Source organism: Danio rerio, chromosome 20, assembly GCF_049306965.1.
Source record: "Danio rerio strain Tuebingen ecotype United States chromosome 20, GRCz12tu, whole genome shotgun sequence".
Taxonomy (NCBI): Eukaryota; Metazoa; Chordata; class Actinopteri; order Cypriniformes; family Danionidae; genus Danio; species Danio rerio.
The window spans coordinates 9,441,585-9,469,047 of NC_133195.1; the positions used below are offsets into that span (position 1 = coordinate 9,441,585).

A 27,463-nucleotide genomic window follows, 5' to 3' on the forward strand; every position below is an offset into this window, starting at 1 on the left:
ATGATTGTTTGTTTTATTTATTCTTATATTTTATTTATAAATTATGTGTTCATTTTGTCATTTTTTTTCATATGTTCGAACAACAGCTATAGAAGCGCTGTTCAGTTTCACCAAGATTATAGTTACATTGTCCATCAGAGTTAAACATTTAAACACAGCATAGCCTACTTAAAAAGGCAAACAAGGAAAAACATCCATGCTCACTGACACCGTTTATCTCAAGAGAGCACAAACCTCCTGCGTCAAACGGAGCGCCTCCTCCTGTGCTCAGCATCCAACCCGTACACATTTCCGCGATGTCGGATATCCAGCCCAGCCTCTAGGAAGTTCAACACACACTACTATTAACAGACCTCTCAAAAGCGCACAATGAGCGAAATAAAAACGACAGAAGTGGCTTCAGCTGATATAAAAGCAGCTCCGTCCGAAGAAAAAGACTGGGCGGCCGCTAAAGCGCATTATGAAAACTTGAAGTCTAAGAAACCGAGACCCGTAAGTAACGTAGCCTGATCTGTGAAGTTCAACAACACGACAGTTTGCGAAATAGTTGCTGACAGATGTTTGAGTTTAACTTGTGCTGTTTTTGAACGTGTCTTTAAACAGCCCAAGCCGAAAAATGCAGTCACTATCGCCGTTTCTTCCCGGACATTGTTTGACTTGACGGCGGAAAGGAAGATCTTTGAGGAAGAAGGTGTGGAGAAATATGTTCAACATCAGCAGGACAACGAGAACCAGCCCCTCAACCCAGGACCTGCCTTTCCTTTCGTCAAAGTGAGAATAACACTAATTAATAGTAAAGTATACCACAGCCACAAAACTGTGTCCATTAGACTTAATTTTTAACGTAGGCTATTTTCCCTTTATTTAAAAAGGTTATATCCTTTATATTGTAAATAAACATCATGACAATCAATGCCAGATGTGTCAGCTCTTCTGAGGGCCACATTCCTGCAGATTTGGGCATCAACTTAAAGGGATAGTTCACTCCCAATATTTACAGTTTTTCTCAGTCACTTTGGCGTGTTTCTCACAACACTAGTGAATTTTTGCACAACAGTTAATGCATTTCTCAAAGCAATTAGTACAAACTGCAAAACCTAGCTGATAACCTGCAAAAGCGCGTCACATGTTCAAAATGGATAGTTCATTCCTTAAAAGCAAGTATTCATGTCAATCAAAGTGTCAGTATCATCGAAATTAAAAGTCCTGACACCATTGTTTATGAACAAGATAGTGGCTTTGTGATGTTTTCATCATGACAGTTTACTCTGTACATTTTTTTCAATGCAAAAAAGTCTGATTTTGGTGACACTTCCTGAAAATGCTCAAGATAGCACTATATACTGTTTGCACAATCATTTGAAAACTACAGTAAAGTTAGACATCACTCGTTAGTGAGGTATCCGAGTACAAGACACTGAATATTTATGTTTTACATTTTTACTGCAGATGTTCTTTGCAATTCTAATTCATTCACAGCATTGTGCAAAAGAATAAACACACCATTATTTACAACAAACATAAACTCCCTTTAGGTAGAGCTGTGCACAACTGTACACAATATTGCAGTACACATTGGAACTGAGCCTAAAACACACACAGGTCTGGAAATCATTCATCAAATTGTTCAATTTTAAAGACATTTTCAAGAAAATAAAGGATTTAAATTTGTTTTATAAAATTTGCTTGACAGATTTTGACAACTAGTTCACCATTTTTGTATGTAACGACTCAAGTAATGAAATGAGGACTATTAGTTTTATATGCAATGACTATTCAGCATTTACAAGTTTAGTTAATTTTGACTAACATGACATAAGTGAATGATAATGTTATAAACAGCAGAGAGTTGTATGAAAGCAATTGATGCATGTTCAAAAGCATCTGCAATGTTGGAAGGAATGAGAAACTGCTACTAGGATGTGCACAAATGACTAATTGTTTTGAGAAATGCATTAACTGTTGTGCAAATGTAAATAGTGTTGTGAGAAATGCACCAAAGCGACTGAGAAAAACTGTAATCACCCAAGTGTATTCAAACCTTTTATGATTTTTTCTTAAAAATAAAAGAACATAAAAAAGTACTTCAATATACTGACATTCATAATAATAATAAATATAGATTTCCATAAAATAGTATGGAAGTCAATGGCAACAGGTTTCCTTTTGAAAAATATCTTCTTTTGTGTTCATCAGTTGAATGAAGCTGAAACAGGTTAGTACAAGTGGAGGAAAAGTAAAAGATGACAATTCATTTGTGGGTGAACTGCTTCTATAAATAACACACCTGATCTGGCCAATCAAGTCCTTCAGGCTTTTTCAAACATGGCCCTTCTAAAAAATAAAATAAAGGTTCTTAAATTGGAGCAGTGCCTTAGAAATATGAATATGAGTTTTGAATCCCAAAGAACATTTCATTGAATTTTTGTTGACGGAACCATTTATGTCTTATTGTGAAACACATCTTAATGACTTCTAAAAGAACTGTATCACTTTTTGTGATTTGGAAAAGATCTGTTCATATTAAAAGTTCTTCATGGAACTGTTGATATCAGTAAAGAACCTTTATTTAAATTTTTAACAATGTGTTAAATGTTTAAAAACACTATATTTTATGGTGTCCTTGTTACACGTTCCATGAACTCACTTGTAATAACAATTAATTATTTTAGTCACATTATTTCAATGTACAATTCACAATTTTAAGGGTGTACTCACATTAGGCATGGTTGTCTTGAACCGTGCCCAGGCACGATTGCCCTCCCCCTCCACTCGTGCTCACATTGCATTTTTTGCCTTCCAAGCCTGAGCATGCTTATATCATCAATGATGCAACTGCTCTGTTTAACAGAAGAGACTTGCTCTCGATCAGTATAGTGGATATTGCTTTCGTTATATTGTTTCGTATTATTTTAAGTCGTTTAATATGCAGTGACCCACAGTAAAATCTTTTGCTCAACAGATCCATCACTTTTAATTCTCATAAATGTTTAGGAAAGTCATCGTGCTGCACGTATTAGGAGGCTTGCTGCAGGTGGCAGTTGTTGTGCAGCAGGGTTTTGTATCTATAATATGAATAAGTTTAAGAATAATAAATAAATCCATATGAAATAGTACCCTAAAAGTTACATCAGGTCTTCAGTTTTGTACTCAGGCACACTTTGCACTCAACACTACAAGCATATTGTGCCAAAGCCTAACCTATCCATGCTCTGGCACACCTCTTCCAACCGGGCCAGAACCAGCAAACTGAACTGCTTATGGGTTCAATTCGAAGCACTCAAACTTGTCAAATGAACTGAGAAATGGGGGTCAAACATGCCTCAGCACGGTTCAGATACCCTACTATGAGTTCACCCTAAAAAACCATTAACTAAATCTTTTACCTCAATAAACTACTAATTAGCTGCTTATTAATAGTTAGTAAGGTAGTAGATCAGGGGTGTCCAAACTCGGTCCTGGAGGGCCAGTGTCCTGCTGAGTTTAGCTCCAACTTGCTTCAACACACCTGCCAGGAAGTTTCTAGTATCTAGTAAGAGCTTAATTCGCTGGTTTAGGTGTGTTTGATTAGGATTGGAGCTAAACTCTCAAGGACACCGGCCCTCCAGGACCGAGTTTGGACACCCCTGTAGTAGATGGATTTAGCTAAAATTAAGATAGTTTATAAGTGCTAATAACCATTTAATATCTTTATAATAGGCAGGTAAAAAGCCAGTAAATGGTTTGGATTGTTGCCTAAACTAAAACATTACTATTATGCCTAACCTTTATATATCATAGCCATATAGTGAGTACACATCACTCTGTACACTGTATCAAGAACACCTTAAAATTAAGCGTAAACTAACTTTTTACATTAATTTCTTAAAAACGCTTAAAGAGTTCACACTTAGCTGATGATTGATTATAGGCAAGTATGGCATGCTGTCCCGGGAGAGAGCCTTAAGCTCAAAAGGTCTTTGAGCCCTGGGCTCCCTCCCAATTGCAGGATGAGAGGGAAGCTCTGAGCTCAGGTAGGTCTCGAGAACTCTCCCTTGTAGATAAGAGCTGATGACAGAAAATAATTGCTATGAAGAGATGTGCTGCTGGATTAGAGTTTGATTGTAGTGCTAAATTTAGATTGATCAATTCACTTGTAGATAGGGGTGTCATCGATCGAAATTTATGCTCAATTTCGATTATCGAATCAAAAAATAGAATCGTCGATGCTGCCACGCCCCCATGTTACGTCAGCTTGGCTTGCCAAGCGGGAAAAAACAGGCTTGTTGAAGTGCTTGTTGAACTGCAGATCCAGGAGACCCGTCGACAGAGCTTGAATCCTCTCCTTTTTCAATGAAGTCGCCGGTGTGTAAGCATTTTGGATTTCCAGTGAGTTATATTGACAACGTTTGTGTTGTCGACAAAAAAACACAATTTTACAAGCTCTGCTATGTACGTATTAGGGTTCGTCCGATAGACAACACCGGCATCGCGTAAACAAACATCGGGTAAACATCGAGTAAAACAAAGACCATGCAGGTCAGGTAGTTTAAACAGTAGGCTACAAATAATTAATTGGTCATTAATTAATTAATTATTCATAATCGAAAATCGAATCGAATCGTGCCTATAGAATCGAAAATGTAATCGAATCGAGGATTTGGAGGATCGTGACACCCTTACTTGTAGTGCATGTTTTTGGAATGTAGGAAGAAACTGGAGAACCCGGGGGAAACTCACGCAAACACAGGAAGAACATGCAAACTTCACACAGAAATGACAGCCGGCCTGTTATAGGACTAAAACCGTTGACGTTCTAGTTAGGGCAACCATGCCGCCCTATGAAGGGAAAGGTGGAGGAGTAGGGGTGGAAGAGGGGATTCTTCAAATCAAAGATGACTGTAGTGAGAAACCCTGGCTCTTTATAGTGGGTTAGGAATCGTCTGATTGGTGGATCATACATAGTAAATGCCGATCCATCCCTATTCAATTCATAATCACGTGATTCTCTCGAAATTAGTTTAAAAATAAACTTCACTTCATATGCAGACAAAGGCCATAACGGTCTTGCGGTGGGAAATTTGTTTTTATAGTTTTCTCGTTTTTAATTATTAGAGTGTTTAGGTAAACTAAGAACAATGAAGTGTCATTAAAATAAACTCAATAAAATTAACATATTTTATTCACCAGACATGGATAACATCTTATAACAAGTCTTTACAGCACAGCATTGCAGTTGTATTAAGTATTACTGTAGTGTACGACAGACAGGCAGACAACACCTGTAATATAGAGGAAAAGAAAACAGCAGTCATAAGGGGATTAGCATTAGATCTGATTGTGATACTAATGTCATGCTAAAATACCTAGCTTAACATTATTTGCTTGATGGGAAAATGAACAGAACAAAAGAAAATATACCCTGTCATTCAGTTTTTATTATGTATATGGATTAGTTGCAGGAATTTGAGAGGGGTTCTTTTAGTTTGTAACAATAGACATTCCTCAAACAGAACAGTGCACCACGTGATCAAAAACACAGTTTGTAAAAGGAGAAATATAGCAATTGCAATTCTAATTAGGCTGTATAAACTGTATGTGTTTAAAACAGTGCTGCGAGCAAAAATAAATCATGATTAATTGCATACAAAATAAGGTTTTGTATAATTGATGTACAGTAGGAGCACTGTGTATATTAATTATGTTTATAAAAATAAACACACATGGATATATTTGAGAAAATATTTGTATATACTGTATTTGAAGAGTTCAGTTGCAAAAACCTTTAAGTTCCATCTGAAATTTTTATCTAAAATAAGAATTTTTTCAGTCTCCCTTGTTTAATGTCAGTTATTTCACTTAAAAAGCAATGAAAATAACCGGTTCCTTGCCATAAAAGTAAAATTACTGAACCTACTGTACACACAGGAGCCTGAAGTAAGTGCTTCGTTTAGAAGTAAATTTCAGACGGCATATCTTCTCTTCATTTAGATATAAAATATATATGTATATGACATAAATTATATCTAAATATAATATCTATGTAAATATTTTTGTTTTGTATAGTTTGTATGAGTGTGTATTACAAATCCATAATACATATATGAAATATATAATCACGATAAATCTTTGCCCAGCAGTAGTAGAAAAGATCATGACAATAACAATTTTATTTATATAGAACATTTTTACATCTTTCGTTGGCCAAAGTGCTTTCCAACAAATCAACCACAGACTAACAATAACGATCATACCTTCTAACAGCCAAATGCCTTAGAGCAGTAGTTCTCAATTTTTTTTCATCAAGTACCACCTTAGAAAAAAATTGTCTCTTCAAGTACCCCTAAAATGAGCAGTATTGAAATACAGTAGTGTATTAGGCCCAGTAAAGCAGCTACAACTTTGCACAGTTAAAAAAACATGGCAACTTACCCCAGAAATATAGGCTATATGTCATATATGGCATACTATATACATAATTTTTCATAAATTTTGAAATATATGTAGCATGTACATGCCATATTTCATTCCTCCGCGTACCACTAGAAGGAAGCCCACGTACCACAGTTTGAGAACCACTGCCTTAGTATGAATAGCATTTAAGCTGATATTGGAAGATGCTTGTCTTATAGCCTTGTAGCCTTGGGGCTACAATGCAGAAAACATTTAAGTCTTGATTTGGGGATGCACAGTCGATCCTGACCGGAGGACCAAAGGGATTTGCTAGGCAGGTACAGTGTCAGTAACTAATGGAGGTAAACGGGAGTCATACAGTTTAGAGAAATAAAATCGAAAAGTACAATTTTAAACTCTAAGATGAACAGGCAGCCAGTGCAAAGACTGTAAGACTGGAGTAATATGCTCCATTTTGGACAAGTTGTAGCCTGGAAAGGACTGACTGGGTAAATCCAAAGTAAAGTGAGTTGCAATAGTCCAGTCTAGATGAGCCAAAAACATGTCTCAATCATACTACTCTCGATTTACGTGCTGTGGTAAAATATGTTGAAAAGTAAATAACTGTACACAGGTTTTGGATTTGTTTATCATGAGTATTATTCTTGCGATGTGCACACAGGCACTGATGACTGTAAATGAGCGGCTGAGGGAACTTTATCCGGAAAGTGAAGAGCTCTTTGACATTGTTCTCATGACCAACAATCACGCCCAAGTTGGGGTGAGGCTGATGAACAGCATAAATCACTATGGTAGGTGTGCCATTTCTTCCTACACTAACATTGTGCAAGTCTTGAATTCTGAGCAACCCTTAGAAGTTTACAACTGAAGTTGAACTCATTGTTGACTTTACAAGTTTATTGACTAATTAGGAAGAAATTTGTCTTTGTGAAATACACCAAGCAGTCAATATCAGTTGAAATACAGTCAATAATACACAGTGGAATCTTGTAATATGGTGTTAATAGAAAGATTCTCTTCTTCCAGATCTGACCATAGAGCGATTCTGCATGACTGGAGGTCAGAGTCCCATCGGCTACCTCAAAGCCTACATGACTAACCTGTATCTCTCCAGAGATTCCAAGAAAGTCGGGGAGGCCATCGAGGAAGGTAAGCTGATAACAAACTCACAGTTGTTACATGACTACTACAGCCTGTATGTTGAATGAAATGAAAGTGCCTCAGTTTTATGCTTTAGGTTGCTCGTTTTTATTTTTCTCAGCACTGGGGGTTTAGGGGTTAGTGTTCTCTCAGTGCTAGGTTGCAGCTGGAAGTGCATCTGCTGCATAAAAATCTATTCCAGAGTAATTTTTGGTTCATTCTCCCAATGAAATAGGGACTAAGCTGTAGGAAAAGTGAAGTTTTTGTTTTAGAGGTCTTCTACAATAGGTTTACTAGCACTGTGGTAAAAAAAAAATCATTTGATAAATCAATTCTGCATCAATCCTGAGATTTTCAAAATGCATTTCTGTTTTCTTTTTAATTGATTCTGAGGTCAGTTTTTAACAGAAGATGGCGCTCTAAACTAGGAAGAACAGTTTTGCATTCGGCTGTCATGTTAAGCCTGGTTTAAGCCTGATTTATACTTCTGTGTCAAGTGACCGGCGTAACCCACGGCGCAGGCAACGCGCGTGGCTGTGCATTTATACTTCTGCGCGCTGTCTCTGTCGGTCTGCATTAACACTTCCGAAACACTAGTGGGCAGTGAGGTGTTAATGTTCCTCTGTGTCGAGTTTCTTCTCTGCTGTTTTGCTTTTCCTGAACACTTCCGGGATGTACAAGTGGCTTAAACTCGCTCATTTTGAGGCAGGAACCGGCGGACGTGCAACAACTTTAACTATGAGGTAAACACAAAACAAAACTTTCCATCCGGAGCTCCTTCACGGGACTCCACACTTGTAAACAATCGCTACATTGGGTTCGCGCCATTCGCGCGGCTCTCGGTCCAGCCCAGACTCGTCAGCGCTACCAAGCTGACCAATCACAGACCTTACGCTACGCGTCGTTGCGACGTGTAGTTACATTTTTTGAGAGGTGCACGTCAGTGACGGCAATGGCCACGGCGAAGGGCTATGTATGCCTTTATACTTCTGCGTCAAGTGATCAGCGTGAACCACGGCGAATGCCTTGCGCTTTTTCGTGCATTTATACTTCTGTGCGCTTTTTGTGTACCTCTACAAGAACACTTCCGATGATGTTGTTTTTAAAGGCCTATTGGGCCTTTTAAAATGTAAAATAGTTACATTTCCTCGTCAGATCAGGCTGAACAGAACAGTGAAAATCTCAGAATTGATGCTGAATTGATTTCTTGATCATTTTTGTTGCCATAGCTCTAAGGTTTACACGCATCTATAGTCAATAAACGCTTTCAGTTTTTCAGTAACACATTTCACATCAACTCATTAGACAGTGAGTCTTAATTGATTTGTTTAAAGATTAATCCTTTCTAAACCCCTCTTTTCCACAAGAATCTGCTTTGATTGGTATATTGGCCGAGTCTGTTGTGATTGGTCAGGCAGGCTTTCTCACTCCTCAGCAACTGCACACACTGAAGGACAGTAATGATGGCACTGAAAAAGCTACATTAGATGATTGATCCATATCTCCTTGGCATACATGGCTCGAATAAAACATTTCTTAGTGTACATTTTTAATTTATGTAAACTATCAGATGCTTTTACTAATATATATATATATATATATATATATATATATATATATATATATATATATATATATATATATATATATATATATATATATATATATATATACATATATATATATATTTGCTTTGCCTTTAAATCAGCATTAAAGTGATGGTTCACCTAAAAATGAAAATTCTGTCATTATTTACTTATCTTCCACTTGTTTCAAACCTGTTTGAGTTTCGAGATGATGTTGGGGACAAAAGCCATTGTTCTAACTGTGGCTGCTTTTTTCTAACATTCTTTAGAATATGTTATTTTGTGTCCAACAGTAGAAAGCAATTCATAAACTTAGAACCATTTGAGTGTGAGAAATGTATTAGGATATTCATTTTGGGTGCACAATTTTACAGTTGGAAATTGAAGTGGATTTATGGCAAAAATGGTCTCAAAATGAACTTAAATCCATACATACTCAAGATAAGAGATTCATTTCACAGCTTCAGTCATTGTAATGGGATTTTTTTATGAAAGCATGCTAGTCATTCTAGAGTAGATCTTTTGTGTCAACATTTGCTTCTACTCTACATGACGTCAACAACAAAAGCCAAAAACAGCCTTTGAGGGTCAAAGCAGATGCTGTTAGTTGCTGAGGACCGAGCTGGCAGATGCAGTTTGTTATGGATCAGTAATGAAGTGAAACTGGAAATGCTGACAGCTCATTTCATCAGTTCAGAATAAATTCTTTCATCTAGGACACAATCTCTTTACTTTGAAACTTTGCAGATCTTTTACAGTCATAAACATCTACATTACACACTGCATGAATGTTGATATGGAAAAGAAAAAAAAAACACAATCGGAGCACTTTAAAGGAATAGATAGACAATTCTGTTATCACTTCCACCCCCTTCAATTGTTCCAAACATGTTTGACTTTCGTTCTTCTGTTGAACACAAACAAAGGTATTCTGAAGGAAGCTGGAAACCTGTAACCATTGACCTTTCATAGTTTTTCATTTTTCATTTGTTTTTCCGGTCACTAATGTATATGGGATTTCAGCTTTTTTTAGAATACCTTTTTTTTGTGTCCAACAGTATAAAGCAACTCATGAAGTTTTAGATCCACTTGAGGGTGAATAAAAAGAGAGCAGATCAAATTTTTGGGTGAACTATCATTTTAGGGGTTCATAAATTTTTCTGTGGCTTAAACCCCCATTTATCAGGGGTTGCCACAGAGGAATGAACCGCCAACTATTCTGGCTTATGTTTTACTTGGCGGATACTTTTCCAGTCACAATCCATTATTGGGAAACACCCATAAACACTCGCACTCACACTCACACACACACACACACACACACACACACTCATACCCTACGGCCAATTTTGTTTATTTAATTCACCTATAGTGCATGTCTTTGGACAGTGGGGGGCAACCAGAGGAAACCTACTAGAACACAGGGAGAACAAGCAAACTCCATACAGAAATGCCAACTGGTCCAGCTGGGTCTCGAATCAGCGACCTTCTTTCTTTGAGGCAACAGTGCTAACCACTGAGCCACCATGCCGTCCCCTTTTAATATCTAACCCTGTAAATTGCACACAACTTCTCAGATTGCATATCTCAAAGGCTGGAACACACTAAATAACTTCTGCCCAGAAATTTAGATTTAAAGTCTGAAAGAGTCAATGCTAGTTGCCAAATTCATTTTTTAGCTTAAGACGATGATTCCATCTGGTTGAATAATTTCAAGCATGTTGATTATTGAACACATTGTTTTTAATTCATCATGCATCTCCTCACTCATTCCCTCAGCAGCCATGTGATCACAAGTGTTTTTAAAATGTAGTCAACTTTAAGTTACGCAGTGTGTTCTAGTCTTAAGATTTATCATTTACAGTACACTGTAAAAAGCAGGGTTCCACATAACTAATTAATGTTGTCCCAACACAAATTGATTAAGTTAACTTGACACTTTTAACAAATTTATGTCGATTGAACATAAAAAATTAAGCTGTCCCAATGAAATCTCAAGAATTGATTTGTTTCAGCTCATTTTAAATAAGTAGTTTGAATGAGCAAAAAAATATATATGTATATTTTTGAGTGTATATTTTTAGTAGGGCTGCATATTATTGGAAAATCTGACATTATAAAAAAGTGCTTTTCTGCAATATACACTAACCGGCCACTTTATTACGTACAACCAACTGCTCATTAATGCCAATTTCTTATCAGCCAATGACATGGCAGCAACTCACTGCATTTAGACATGGTCAACACAATCTTTTGCAGTTCAAACCGAGCATCAGAATGGGAAAGACAGGTAATTTAAGTATATTTAAAGCTGGCATGGTTGTTGGTATCGGAAGACCAGTATCAGAAACTGCTGATCTACTGGGATTTTCACACAAAGCATCTCTAGTGTTTATAGAGTTACAACCAAGGTATGCAGATGAGCATCTCTGAATGCACAGCATGTCAAACCTTGAGGCGGATGGGCTACAGCAGCAGAAGACCACACCGGGTGCCACTCCTGTCAGCTAAGAACAGTAAACTGAGGCTACTATTTACACAGGCTCACCAAATTTGGACAATAGAAGATTGGAAAATTGTTGCCTGTCGCAGATTTCTGCTGCGACATTCAAATAGTGGGGACAGAATTTGGCATCAACAACATGAAAGCATGGATCCATCCTGCCTTGTGTCAGTCGTTCAGGCTGCTGGTGGTGGTGTAATGTTGTGGGGGATATTTTCTTGCCACACTTTGGGCCCATTAGTATCAATTGAGCAATGCTTCAGCCTACCCGAGTATTGTTGCCAACCATGTCCATCTCTTTATGACCACAGTGTACCCATCTTCTGATGGCTACTTCCAGCAGGATAACGCACCATGTCATAAAGTGTGAATCATCTCAGACATTTTTTTTTTTTTAACATGAAAATTAGTTCACTGTACTCAAATGGCCTCTACAGTCACCAGATCTCAATCATATGTCAATATGGACCACAATCTCTGAGGAATATTTCCAGTAGGAAAAAGGGAGTCCAATCCTGTACAAGTAAGGTGTAGCTAATAAAGTGAATGTATGTTGCAATAAGTTTACAATACCAGCAACTTAAATAGCTCTATTTGGAATTATTACATATAGATTGATTGGGATGATTCTGAAGGGTGCCGATTCATGCATAAACCATAGTAAACAAATTAGAAGCATAGATAAATGCAACAGAGCAAAGGTAAAAGTGAAATAAACACTGCTTTATGGATTTTCAGACAATCTACCAGTATTCAGGTACAGAAATTGAATAGGCAATGTTTAAATAAAACTGCATCGTCTTCATTATGTAATAAGTTTACTACAATTTATTCTTAAAAAGTTACAAATAATACAATTTGAATTTTAAACTTTCTAGAAATACACACACAGGCCTTAAAAACACATGCTGATAATAAACTTTAACTCTAATGGTTCAGCTTTACAAATCTCATGTGTTCTGAACTGTGGCTCACTGTACTCAAATGGCCTCCACAGTCACCAGATCTTGACATTAGCATATCTTGCGATGTGACTATTGTGGATGACGTTGCATCAGAAACGACTCCCGCTTTTGACGTCTTCTTTGCAGGAATTACACGTTGTATGCATCACTGCAGCATTTGTACAATGCTTTAAATGAATGCTGTTTGTCTAACAAATTCACATAATAAAGAGCACGATAAAATAACGTTATTAACCGGTTAACTGTAAACGTTTCTGTTCAGAATGATTAAAGTTGATTTCGTTTTATTTTTTTTTTTTTCTGTTCCTACAAAATGTCATTCGTTTCAGTTTTTCGTTTTTGTTTCTTGAACCGGTTCAAAGCCCTGATGAAAAAACTATTCTTAAATATACATGGTAAGAGTATATTTATGTATGGGGACATTCATTTGGTTGTATTGTACCTTTGTAATTTTCAAAGTAGTCTTAAAAATACAACTTGAAAAAGAACCGTGATAAAAATCGTGAATCGTGATTTCCCCAGAAAAAATCGTGATATATTTTTTCCATATCGTCAACACCTACATGAGCGCAATGCTACAGTATATTGATGCTGAAATGATATATTGTGCAGTCCTAATTTACAGTTATGGTGGCTTCAAAGAGTGTTCCTCATTCAGTAGCCAGTGTTTTAATGTTGTGCATTAACCCTCCTCATGACTTACAGGTCAAAAATGACCCATGACCATTTTAACAGCTGTAACAAACCCTAAATAATATATATTTTTTTATCTTGAACAACATTATGAAAGTGATCTCTTTTCATGTGTCCACCAACGCTGTAAACACATAGGGTATAACAATAGGCACTGTTGTAATACTGTGTTTATTGTGACAGGTATCGCAGCAGCCACCATGTTTAAGTCTGATGTGGAGACTCAGCTGTCAGAGACACAGCTGCGTGTCGCATTTGATGGAGACGCTGTGCTCTTCTCGGATGAGTCTGAGATCATAGTGAAACAGCACGGCCTGGACACCTTCTTTGAGCATGAAAAGCAGCATGAGAACAAACCACTTGCACAGGTACTGACGGGGATCACATGAACTTGGTGGAGCTTGTAAACAGTTACAATGTTGCTAACTATATTTGAATTTATGCTTAAAAGATAATACATCCAGAGTGCTTTGCATTTAATGAGTTTATTTTCTGAAGTGCACCAGTGTTCAGTGTGTCCAATGCTATCTTGTGTAAATTCAGAATGTTTTGATTTAGACTGATTTACATGTTCTCATTCATTTTAGTTTAATTTTCTCATCCCCCAATGAGGGGTAGGTTTTAGGGTCTGCTTTGGGAGCACATCTCTCCTTAAAAATGTCATGTTTTTATATGAATTTGAATTAGTGACTTTGACAATACATAAAATAGTTAATTTTCTTCTTGCGGTCCGGCTGGGGTGTCATAATCAGCTGCTAAATTTAAATCTGCTTTTGCTTGTAGATTTGCACCCATTTGCACTCACAACGGTTTTCTGATTTTTAACCTCATGTTTATAGTTTTAGACATTTAAAAAAATGCAGGTGCAGTTTATGCTTGAACACGACAAACTATGTATATCATATGTATATTTTTAAGTCTAAAAATGTGGGGTAACGATAAAGTGTTCAGCTAAACTTGGGGTTTAATTTTGAGTTCTGAAAAGTGCTATACATTTTTATTGCAGTGTGCAGGAACATTTAGGGAACATTTCAATCAGTTTTCTAGCTTCCAAGGTCATTCATCAGTAGGTCATGTGCCCAAACTCAGGCACTGGGAAGGACTGTAAGGAGCATGGTTCACTATACATTGGAACACACTGAGTGCTACGGCCCAAACTCAAAACTGGCTCGAATAACAACAACATTCAAAGTTTAAGCCGAACATATGGAAGACACAGACATTTGAATTGTTAAATTGACGTTCCGTCAATACGTTTAATTTTCCATAAATCATAAGTTTTCAAAAGAGACAAAACATTACCAAAAATCTAGTAGACAGTTAGGGCAGCTAAGCTAAACAGTCTCTGACTGTTTTAAATGGACTGATCTTACCTTAACTCCCGTGAAAGGAATAAAAATAGGTGAGTCTTCCGGGCCACTGCTTACCTTCGCTAAACTAAATAAATAAAAAAACGTGACTATGAAAAATAAACCACTACCTGCTACAAAACAAAGTATCAAAATAAACAAACTAGTTAACACATTACGAACTAAGAATCAAAAGATTAACAGGAACAAAACACTAAATGGAGCGGCATCTAGATGATCGCCTGGCTTGCAGAGCACCGCCAGCCAGACTGCCTGAGCGCAAGCCACCACCGGGCTGAGGGAGGGCGAGAGACTGCAAGACAGAGAGAGAGAGAGAGAGACGCCATTGCTGTCAGCCTTATATACTGGGAATCCCCAGTGACGTCACGGGCGTTATCCAATCCTCGATAAGCCGGCTAGAAACACTCCTCCTAGAACTCGATCGCAACAAGCACAAACCGGCAATACATAAATAGATTAATTAAATAACACAGACCTACGTAACACTGAGTCTGAACTGAGAACATCCTCATTGCACATCAACAAAACTTCAACTTTGAAACAACAACAGAACTAGTCATTTTCATATATGATGTTTATAAAAGTACTAGATTCTTTCTAGCCTGTCACGCTATGTTCGTTTATGTTAAAAAAATAATTGAATAACGAATTCTTTTTAGAGAAACGTCTCTCGATTGTCATTTTGTTGAATTATTCGAGTCATGTGATTCATATTTTGTGCTTTTGAACATCTGTTAAGGTTGCATTGTGTGTATTGATATGTATTGATATTTACGATGCATTATTTAAAAAAAATCTTGTTTGTCATTATGTTAAATGATTTGGTCACATGACTAATATTTCATTCTTCTGAACTTCATCGATACACTGTGAAGTTTATTTGTAAACTAATTTCGAGAGGATCACATGCTTATGATTGTTCTCAGCTGGTCCTGCATCAGCTCATGATTGATTCTCCAATCAGATGATTCCTCACTCACTATAAATAACGTTCGAGGTTACTAAAGTAACCCTTCGTTCCCCGAGGAGGGGAACGGAAGCACTATAAGTGGATTTGATTGTAAAATCCACGCATTGGGAGGTTCGGTTCAGAAGCTACTCGTCTGAAAGAGTATTGAACGGGCCAATTAAGAATGAATTGGCAGCGCAAGCCTGCGCAGGTGAGCGGCATAAGCAATCAACTGAGTATATAAGCTCACCTGGCGCAGCAGACGCTATCCTTTTTAAGCTGAAGAGACTTTCAACAGCTAAGGGACAGTCATTATGGCGACGGAGTATAGTGCTTCCGTTCCCCTCCTCGGGGAACGAAGGGTTACTTTAGTAACCTCGAACGTTCCCCTTCGGGGGGAACTTCAGCACTATAAGTGGATTTGATTGTAAAATCCACGCATTGGGAGCCCATTGAAAGCGCCATAATGACTGCACCTTACCAACACCCCCGATGAGGAGATAGTCAAGCAAGCGTGACGCACCCACATCATGGGGGGCGCGGTCCTCCAACGTGTCCCTGGCCCTAATTTATCCTACTTCAACAGAAGTTTTACGGATTTATATATATTTTTTGGGGTGTCGTGAGCATCTAGATAATTCTAGGAAATACGACAGTACGTTGGGAAGCGTGCAATCCCGATAGGGAGGACGCTGCGGAGGCCATCCGTTACCCAAGGGGGGATAGATGGCAGAATTTACATATGGACTAGCCCTAAAAAGGGGGAGTACGCATAGCAAAAGAGTGGTTAGCGGGGAGGGAAGACACGGGTCCGCCCAGGGGGGGGGGGACTTAACCGTGGCTGAATAAGCATATGGGATCGCCTAGTGGGGACCACGCATAGCAGACACCTTTACCCAAAACGCGGGCTGACCAGCGGGCAGACCTACAACGTAGTGGGCCAGCAAGTGACTCCTCCGCTGAGTCAGTGCTGGGGGCCACGGAGGAATCTGCAGGGCTCACCTGACGGGGAACTTTACTGACAGATAAAAAGGCGCACGTATCTCCGTGTTAGGGAAAATGGCGCAGCAAGCGTGTTTCAACACCCTACCGAATTGTTTCCTCAATCACCAAGGGTTACCTAATACCCTTGAGGAAACCGGCTCCACTCGCAGATTGTAAAACCTTGCAAATGTGTTGGGTGTCACCCAGCCCGCAGCTCTACAGATGTCTGTTAGAGGGGCGCCGCGTGCGCGCGCTCGAGAGGATGCGAAGCTCCGAGTGGAGTGCGCACGCGCTCTCGGGGGACGCGGCTTATCTCGGCTCTGATAGTGAAAGAAGGCATCCACAATCTAGTGGGAACTTATTTCGGTACGGCACTTCCCTGCTGCCGACCGCTATAACAGACGAAGAGCTGCTCAGATGATCTAAACTCTGAGTGCGGTCCGGATAATACGCAAAACGCGAACTGGACAATAAATAAGGGCTGGGTCTGCCTCCTCCGAGGGCAGCGCTTGCAGGCTCACTACCTCGTATTAAAACGGAGTGGTAGGAACCTTGGGCACATATCGCGGGCGGGGTCTCATACGTGAGAGAAGCCAGCCCAATTACAGGCACGAGTCACTGACCAAAAAATGCCTCCGGGTCCCCGACCCTCTAATCGATATCAACGCGACCAGCAGAGCTGTCTTCAGGGACAGAAATATACTGAGTCGAGGATCGAAGGGATCTGACGCGAGGGCGAGATCCTAAGAGGGCATAAGAGGGGGCGGGGTGGATTAATTCGCTTAACGCCCCTGAGGAACCGGATGATGAGGTTATGCGTTCCCACGGTGCTGCCAGCCACCGCGTTATGAGAGCGGAGATGGCAGCCACGTAACCTTGAGTGTGGAGGGCGACAGCCTGCTCTCCAACTTCTCTCGGCGTAAAGAAAGCACAACGCTGATCTGGCAAATTACGGGGGTCTTCTCAGCGAGAGACACACCATTCAGTGAATAGACTTCACGTCAGGGCATAGGCGCGCTCGGGGAGGGGGCTCTAGCCCGAGTGACGGTATTAGCCACCGCAATCGGAGGTTACCTAAGTCTTCCTCGCGTCTAAAAATCTCTTCAAAGATCGGCGAGGGTGCCAGGTGGTGCCCTGTCCCTGAGAGAGTAGGTGCTCTCTCGAAGGGACTGCCAGGGGAGGGCTATCGCGAGGGAGAGCTCTGACATCCAGGTCCGGTTGAGCCAGAGGGGCGCAACCAGCAACCTGTTCCTCGTCCTCCCTGACCATGCACAGTAACTGCGCGAGCAGGCTCACTGGGGGAAACGCGTATTGCGCGTGCCCCGAGGCCAGCTGTAAGCCAGTGCATCCGTGCTGAGAGCACTCGGTCAGGGAAAGAACAACTGGCAATGAGCGATCTCGGGGGAAGCAACAGATCGATCTGGGCTTCCCCGAATCGCGCCCATATCAGCTGAACAGACTCGGGGTGGAGTCTCCATGCTCCAGGACGCAAGGCTGCCGTGAGAGCGCATCGGCTGCACGGTTGAGCTTGCCTGAATATGAATGGCGTGCAGCGATTTCAGCCGCGGATGACTCCAGAGGAGCAGACGGCGGGCGAGCTGAGACATGCGGCGAGAGCGCATACCCCCTATACGGCTGATATACGCCACCGCCGCCGTACTGTCCGTCCTGACCAGCACGTGTTGCCGCTCCAACACCGGAAAAAAACGGTGGAGAGCGGGGAACACTGCCAACAGCTCCAGGCGATATGCCAATGCAACTGGGTACCTTTCCACAGGTCCGCAGCCGCATGCCCGCAACGCACAGCCCCCCAGCCCGTGTTGGAAGCGTCTGCTGAAACGACAACAAGACTGGACGCCTGTTCTAGAGACACCCAGGCCTGTAGGAACGAGGGGTCGCTCCAAGGGCTGAGGGCGCGGCGACACAGCGCAGTAACAGAGACTCGGTGTGCGCGCGCGTGCCATGCGCGTCTGGGGACTCGATCGTGAAGCCAGTGCTGAAGTGGTCTCATATAGAATAATCCGAGCGGCATGAAGCGGCTGCGGATGCCATATGCCCCAGGAGCCTCTGAAATTGTTTCAGTGGGACCACTATTTTACTGTCGAGCTCTCTCAGACAGTACAGCATCAGCTGAGCGCGCTCTCCGGAGAGGCGCGCTGCCATGGTGACCGAGTCCAGCTCCAGCCCGAGAGAAGAGATCCTCTGCACGGGGGCGAGTTTGCTCTTTTCTCGGTTGACCTGAAACCCCCACAGGTGGAAGTGCCAGAGCACTTTGTCTCTGTGCATAATCAACTCTGTGCATAATCAAAAGAGAGGGCAATTCAGCCAGTCGTAAAGAAATTGAGTATGCAGATGCCCGCGAGCCAAAGGGGCGCTGAGGCACCCTCCGCGGGCTTGGTGAGGACCCGCGGAGACAGAGAGAGCCCGAAGGGGAGGGCTTTGTATTGCCAAGCTCGACCTTCAAACGCAAACCGCAGAAACTGTCGGTGGCGAGGAAGAGTGGAGACATGGAAATACGCGTCCATCAGGTCTAATGCTGCAGACCAACCCAGAGGACGAACGCACCGGAGGATGCGCTTCTGCGTGAGCATTCTGAACGGCAGCTTGTGCAGGCAGCGGTTCAAAACGCGCAGATCTAGGATTGGCCGTGACCCACCGCTCTTTTTGGGCACGATGAAGCGTGGGCTGTAAAACCCGCTCTCCATCTCGGCTGGAGGGAGCGGCTCGATTGCATCCTTCGCCAGGAGGACAGCAATCTCCTCTCGCAAGACAGGGGCGGACAGGGGGCTGACCCTGGTGAATACACACCCGTGACTTGGGGGGCCGTTTCGCGAACTGAATCGCATAGCCGAGTCTGATTGTGCGTATGAGCCACCGCGAAGAGCTGGCCCGCGCTAACCAGGCAGGCAGAGCTCTCGCTAATGGACTCATCGCTACAATCGCTGACGTACCAGCAGTGGGGCAGCGCGGAGTGGGTGTGCTGATCCGGGAAGCTCGCGGGTCCCACGGAAAAGCTGGAGGTGAGATATTTGCTCTCACTCCAAACCCGAGCTCCGGAGGGGAGGCTCGAGGGGTGGGAGAAAGGAGACCGTCCTCCCAGCGCTCGTGAGCCACTGGCGAAACGCACCGAATCTGCAAGCTAGAAAGCATAGCGTCCCAGACTGGCAGATTTCGGGCTGTCACATCTGGGGAAGTGAAAAGTGCCCTTTCATAATGTTTTCATGGCAGTAAAAAGTGCCGTTGGAAATGGGGCCCCGCCCTCCAGCGGGGAAAGAGCAAGTTCCCTCTTCTCCAGATGGCCTGTCCCAGGGGCGCTTCGCGGTCCGTTGCCGGACTTAGCGGCGTTCTGGGCAGGGGGGCTGCCTGCTTCCGAGGTGCCCGACGCGCTCGCTTCGCCTTAGGCGTGTGCGGGGGCGGAGCAGCTCTCGTAGGCGGACGCCTTCGGCGAGGAGCAGGTATGAATGGCACGGCGGGCGGAGCGGGCTACGGACCGCCGATAAGACATCACCCACCAACTGCTCTCTCACCGCCTTGAATTCCTGGGTGAATTCACAGACAGTGTCGCCGAACCTGGCTGGGGATATGGGGAAGTCAAGAAAGCGGACTTTGTCGACTTTGCGCATATCAGCCAGGGGTGGCGCTCCTGGACCACTAATGTGGACATCGTCCTCCCCAACGCACACGCAGCGGACTCAGTAGTCCGAAGAGCTAAGTCGGCGGCGGTGCGAAGCTCGTAAGCCTGGGTTGGACCCACCCTCGTGCAGCTCGGCCAGCGCCTGCGCTTGGTAGCGCTGGTAGGTGGCTATCGCATGCAAGGCGGAAGCAGCCTGGCCCGCAGCTATGTAAGCTCTAGCTCCGAGGGAGGTAGATAACTTACAGGCTTTGGATGGGAGACGAGGCGGACCCCGCCAAGAAGAGGCGCCGCGCGGATTTACCGCCATCGCGCACTCAACCTGAGGAATCGCCACATACCCCCTGGCTGTTTCACCGTCAAGAGTGGTTAGGGTGGAGGAACACGCAGCACGAGCAGAAAAAAGTGCTTTACAAGACCGCGTGAGCCTACTGTGCACCTCCGGGAAGAAGGGAACGCCCCTCTAGTCGGTCCGGCCGCGGAGCTGGGGGATAAACCATCTCCAACCCACGGCCGAAGCAGCCCGGGAAAGCACGGCTAACATGTCCGTTTCAGGATCCGTAGTGACAGCGCTCACCAGCCCGAAGGGGGCGAGCGGGTCTGGATCATCATCGGACAATGAAAGCCCACCCTCCGATGCCGCGGTGGACATCTGGTCTCCGGTGTCATCGGGCGTAAGGGCTACCATCTGTTAGACGGATCGCTTCCCCCGCCCGAAGCTTGGATGGAGCGCTTAGAGGAGCGGGAGGTCCGCGGGCCCGTGGGCGACGGATTATCTCTCGCTGAAACCCTCAGATCTGCCCGAGTGCCCGCTGCAGAGCAGGGGACAACTGGGGTGGTTCGCCTTTTTGCAAAGGCTAACCGCGATCTTGCGCAACAGTCATGGCATCGCAATGACGACATGAACTGCCCGCGAGCAGCGCATTAACATGCTGGACCCCCAGACATGTAACACAGTGCCCGCGCCCATCATCCGAGGACAGGAAACCACCGCATCCAGAAACGCACAGTCGGAGCGCCGTCCTGATAAGGACGTGCTGCACGACTGTGTTGCTCTTTCTGTGAAGTTTGCAACTTTATACGCACCGCTCTGGAGGACCGGACCCAAAGAACGCCAGGCAAGGGAGAAACCCAGCTCGACCGTCTGCCACTGCGTGTACACACTCTGGACCGGGAGAATGCTCTCGTTCGCTCAGAATCGCTGGTCACAGCAGGAGGAACCCTCATCGACTCGATCAGAAAGTCTCTGAAGCGAAAAGGATAGCGTCTGCTGCGCCAGGTGAGCTTATATACTCAGTTGATTGCTTATGCCGCTCACCTGCGCAGGCTTGCGCTGCCAATTCATTCTTAATTGGCCCGTTCAATACTCTTTCAGACGAGTAGCTTCTGAACCGAACCTCCCAATGCGTGGATTTTACAATCAAATCCACTTATAGTGCTGAAGTTCCCCCCGAAGGGGAACCAGAGTTTTACTTGTCTCAATATCTTTGTCTTGAAGAATCCCACCCTACCCACCCCTACTCTTCCTCCTTTCCAGATGGGCGACATGGTGGCCCAGTGATTAGCCTCTTAATGGATGTTTGGAAGCACTAAATATGATTCATGTTACCCAAATCTGTTGTTGAATTTGATTGCATCTTGGGACCTTTTTTTGGGAATTTTGTGATTGATACACCATTTAAAATGGTTGACACCCTGATCAGTGCACTGACTACTAAAAATAATTCGTTATTCACAGCCATGTCACCCTGCAGCCCAAGACAGGTTACTCACTGAAGCTAAGCATGGCTGAGTCTGGTCAGTACCTGAATAGGAGACCAGATTTGAAAACTAGGTTGCTGTTGGAAGTGGCCAGCAGGGGGCGCTCAACCTGTGGTCTGCGTGAAGCATGATTTATACTTCTGTGTCAAGTGACCGGCGTAACCCACGGTGCATGCAACGTGCGTGGCTGTGCATTTATACTTCTGCGCGCTGTCTCTGTTGGTCTGCATTAACACTTCCGAAGCGCTAGTTGGCAGTGAGGTGTAAATGTTCCTCTGTGTCGAGTTTCTTCGCTACTTTTTTGCTTTTCCTGAACACTTCTGGGATGTACAAGTGGCTCAAACTCGCTCATTTTGAGGCAGGAACCGGCGGACGTGCAACAACTTTAACTATGAGGTAAACACAAAACAAAACTTTCCATCTGTAGCTCCTTCACGGGACTCCACACTTGTGACATGTAGTTACATTTTTTGAGAGGTGCACGTCAGCGACGCCGACGGCCATGGCGAAGGGCTATGCGTCAGCGCCGTAGCATACGCCGACGTTTTACGCAGAAGTATAAATCAGCCTTAAGTCCTAATACCCCAGTAAAAAGTGAAGGGGACGCTATACTGCTCAGTGAGCGCCGTCTTTCGGATGAGACGTTAAACCGAGGTCCTGACTCTGTGGTCATGGCACTTCTCGTAAAGAGTAGGGGTGTAACCTATATGTCCTGGCCAAAGTCCCTCTATTGTGACAAACGATAATGGTTTCCTCATCCACCGAATTGGCTCTATCACTTTCTCTTTACTCCACCAAAAGCTGGTGTGTGGTAAGAGCGCTGGCGTCATTGTCCTGTGGCTGCCGTCACATTATCCAAGTGGATGCTGCACACTGGTGGTGGTATGGAGAGACTCCCCTCATGATTGTGAAGTGCTTTGGGTGTATGGCCATACACAATAAATGCGTTATAGAAATACACATTACATTACATCACATTACATTACTAAACCAGAGTGCTGATTGAGGAGTATCCATTGTTTTTTTTCACCTTTGAGATTATTAACTGACCTGCAATGGACAGCTGTCAATAATAGATCTTCAGACTCAATGCATCCCTTTATATTTCTTCAGGGTCCTTTAAAATGCTTCCTGGAGGCTCTCGGGAAGCTCCAGAAGAAATTCTATGCCAAGAACGAGCGTCTGAACTGCCCCATCCGGACATTCCTGGTGACGGCGAGGAGTGCGGCCAGCTCAGGGGCCCGTGTGCTGAAGACGCTCAGGAGCTGGGGCCTGGAGATCGATGAGGCTCTGTTTCTCGCCGGGGCCCCTAAAGGGCCCCTACTGCAGAAGATTCGCCCGCACATTTTCTTTGATGATCAGATGTTTCACATCGAAGGGGCAAAGGAGATGGGCACCATTGCTGCCCACGTGCCATATGGCATCGGACAGAAATATAACAAAGGGAAGCTGATTGAACCAGAAAAGCAGCAGAAATGAAGAAACATGATCAAACAGGTCAGCAGGAGTTCATTATGCTGTTGAGATAAAGATATCTACATGTACTTGTAATGTTTTTGTTCTTTTACCAACACTGTTGAAATGTGTTTTATAGGACATCTATAGTTTTGCTTGCACATAACCATCGTTAGTTTTAGCAATGATGCAGGAATATTATTTGTAGTTTGTTTGACAAGAAAAAGGGCTACTGATCTATCTATCTATCTATCTATCTATCTATCTATCTATCTATCTATCTATCTATCTATCTATCTATCTATCTATCTATCTGTCTGTCTGTCTGTCTGTCTGTCTGTCTGTCTGTCTGTCTGTCTGTCTGTCTGTCTGTCTGTGTCTGTCTGTCTGTCTGTCTGTCTGTCTGTCTGTCTGTCTGTCTGTCTGTCTGTCTATCTATCTATCTATCTATCTATCTATCTATCTATCTATCTATCTATCTATCTACCTACCTATCTACCTACCTACCCACATACCCACCCACCCACCTACCCACCCACCTACCTACCTACCTACCTCCCTGCCTACCTACCTACCTACCTTATACTGTATGTCAGTTGTTTTATATAAAAATTGTCTGTGTGCTATATTTATATGGAATATTGGAGATCAGGGTGCATATACAGCACGATTTGCTTAATACATTACTATCCCAAGCATTCTTTTTTTTTTTAAAGATGTCTAATAGATGTCTAATAGACGTCCTAACATAGTCGTCTTGGCTAAAACAAGGCTAAATTTGGGCTGTCAGTGAAAATCTAATGGACGTCTAAAAATAGACTAGTCATTAAATAAACAGAAATGAATGACTACACATATAAAGTCTGTCTATTTGATGACTAGTCTAGTTTTGGACTATTCTTAAATCTCTGTTAGATTTTTTACTTGCAGACAAAAGTTTACTCTTCTTTTAGCCAAGCTTTTTATGTTTAGATGTTTATTAGATGTCTATTAAACACAAAACTGTTTGCTGGGATAGGTCTATTTAAAAAATAGGAAATTAAGTAAATAAAAAAACGTTTTAAAATCAATAGAATAGTGTTTTATATGCATTGTAGATTTTGTCAACAGTGTAAAATATATTTTTAGGTAATACAGACTTGCACAATAATGCTGGAATATTCTTTGTCCAATGTGTCTATTAGACAAAGAAGGCTTGCCTTTTTTACTTTTTACACTTTTTATAGATTTATATCAATATATTGGGTTTGCATTTTACACATTTATAAATTTGATTACGATGATAACAATTAACATCTGACTGTTCTGAGGAGGAAACATACTTTCAGAATTCATTAGTGGAATATTCATTATGATCACTGTTTGCTGTGCAATTCAGACTGATCCTCTGCCTATTGGGCTGTTTTTGTGGTTGCGAACTGTTACTGTTTTGAAATGTTCTCATCAGTGTTCTCCAGGGTTAATTTACTTGTTTTGCAAATGGCAGTTACATAATGTGTTGATGCTGCTCCACTTATATTAAAAAGATCAGAAACACTATTGATTGCCTTTAAGGTTATGTTGTCTATCGCTGAATTTGATAATCGTTTAGTAAAGCTGTTGTATATCATGTCTCGGTAAGCTCCTATACCTTCGGTGTAATTGCACTGCAGTTTGTATGTTTACAAACATGATCAGGGCAGGTTCAGAAAATGACATTTTATGCTGCATTGGTTTTGTTTTGGTTTCAGGCTGCTTGGTAAAATTCAATTTCATACTTGTTAGTGGGATAAATAAAGGTTTGTAGGTGCAAATTTTTTGAATGTCAAACCTGTAATGTCCTACGAGTTTCTACTAAGGACCATAAATTGACATACTTAGAAATGTAAATTCCACTCTTTATAATACATTGGATGTATATGTCAACATTATTATGACTTTTTCTTTCAAATAATAATAAAAAAGTCTGCTGTACACAAAATAATCAACATTTGTTGTTTTTTTTGACCACTGATGTGAGCAATTTAACTCTTTGGGGGCACATTGAGGTTTTATCATCTCCAGAATTGAAGCATATAGGACCAACAAGATACCAAAAGTATAGTTTGTTGAAAAAAAACAAAAAAGCATATTAATATATCTTCAAAACATACCAACATTTGTTCTTCAGCAGTGGTATCATAATCATAAGAATATAATAATCATAAGAAACCGCAGTGCTATATAGCACCAGTAATGGTTCTTTGGGGTGGTTAAGGTGCTACATACAGTATCAGCATCTTTAAATGTATCGGTGCTATGTAGCACTCAAAAAGTGGTTCCCATAGGATAAAGTGCCAAAGAAGCACTTGTACTCTTTAGCACTTTTTAGAATGTACCTCTTGAGCTATAGGTGTGCAAACTTTTTTAAAAAATCAATCCAGTTTTAAATAGTCACCACATACACAATGCAAGAACAACTGCTGAAATCAATATTTTACCAATAGACATATCAGTCTACATAAATATAGCAATTAATCCCTCTGAAAATCTGATAACTTTTTTTTCATAATAAATAATTGTGCATAATCCAGTAAACTTACTGCCACAAGTCTTATAAAATAGCTTTCTGTGATTCCTTTCAAATGTTTTACATTCAGCAACTTCTGACAGGAACTTTTTAACAATGAAAGAGGTTTGCGTGTTGTTTAGTCTGTTCCCAAATTCACAAAACATCCTAAGGCTAAAAGATTTTCCTAACTTGCAGACTTGTAAAAACAATGGGTGTGTCAGTCCAAAATTTTAGACATTTGCTCTAAAAGTATTTTAACAAATTGCTTGAACTAAATCAATTAAACGTTAAGGGTAGTGGAGAGGAATTACCAAGACCAAACCACAGACTATCCTAAAAGGTCTGTTTTCAGCAATATTAGCGTTTAACCACAATGTGAGAAATGTGACCCTGGACAACAAAACCATATAACTGTCTTTTTTTCAGGTCTGATGTCTAATTTAAGTTATTATTATTTTTATTTTTAATATTTTTGGGATAATGTAAGTACACCAGTCAGGAAAATATACACTAACTATAAGACAAATTTTACACTGTTAGCTATTTTCTGTAGAATCTACAGTAACTTACTGTAAATCAGTTACAGCAAAAATACTGTATTTACATTAACAGCATCATTTATCTTGCTCTCTCTATATTGTATATCTTTATATATGTATTGTATTACTGTAAAATATACAGTAAATATAACTGTCCTACAGTAAAATACAGTTTAGATTACAGTGAAATACTGAGTATTTTATAAAAATGTTAACAGTGTATAACTTTTGCATTTAAGAGTGAACCTTTTTTTTTTACTGCTATTTAGGGGAACACTTATGTAACATAAAGGCAGGTTTATCCTTCTGCGTTGAGTGATTGGCATGACCCATGGTGCCTACCTTGTGCGTGGCCATACATAATACTTCTGCGTGCTGTTTGTTTTGCTCTGCAATAACACTTCTGAAGCGCTAGCTGGCAGTAGGTTATGTAATGTTCCTCTTTATCGAGTTTCTTTCGAGTTTTGTTTTTTCTGAGCGCTACCTTATTGTCAGGGCCGGTGCGTCCATAGAGGCGACCTAGGCGGCCGCCTAGGACGGCAGTACATATAGGGCGGCGTTCGCGACACCTCCCTTACCACCGGCATCCTCAGATATATTTGCGCATAGGGCGGCAGAATAGAGGTCATCGACACCTGCGCGTCCTCAGTTATATCCGCACAAAGGAAAAAACTAGTCCTCAGTTATGTCCGCGACACCTCCCTTACCACCAGCTTCCTCAGATATATTCGCGCATAGGGCGGCAGAATAGAGGTCCGCGACACCCGCGCGCAGGGCCGGAGTGGGACTCCTTTTTAGCCCTGGAGTTTCAAGCCTTAGACCGGCCCACCCCAGTTCACGACTGACTATATTAAAATAACGTCATTTCGATTTCAGATTCTAATAATACGACCATGTATTTTTCAAGAAAACAGCTGCTTTATAAGTTGAAATGTTCAACAAACCAAACATTATTATATGTCTT

At 41.9% G+C, this 27,463-nt stretch overlaps 2 protein-coding genes across 3 annotated transcripts in view; one reads left to right on the forward strand and one right to left on the reverse strand.

Annotated features, from left to right (window-relative positions):
- syt14b (synaptotagmin XIVb) overlaps window positions 1-681 on the reverse strand; it is a 39,010-nt gene extending 38,329 nt beyond the window's left edge. For both annotated transcript variants that reach the window (XM_073932774.1, XM_009294574.4), the window contains exon 1: window positions 235-681. In XM_073932774.1, the coding sequence (XP_073788875.1) occupies window positions 235-289 (55 nt within the window). In that variant the 5' untranslated portion in view covers window positions 290-681. The remainder of the gene's footprint in view (window positions 1-234) is intronic.
- nt5c1bb (5'-nucleotidase, cytosolic IB b) lies at window positions 306-27,463 on the forward strand. The gene is made up of 6 exons (XM_685092.11): window positions 306-492; window positions 604-771; window positions 7,055-7,184; window positions 7,420-7,542; window positions 13,464-13,648; window positions 23,089-27,463. The coding sequence occupies exons 1-6, from the start codon at window positions 370-372 to the stop codon at window positions 23,452-23,454; spliced, it is 1,095 nt and encodes a 364-aa protein (XP_690184.1). The 5' UTR covers window positions 306-369; the 3' UTR covers window positions 23,455-27,463.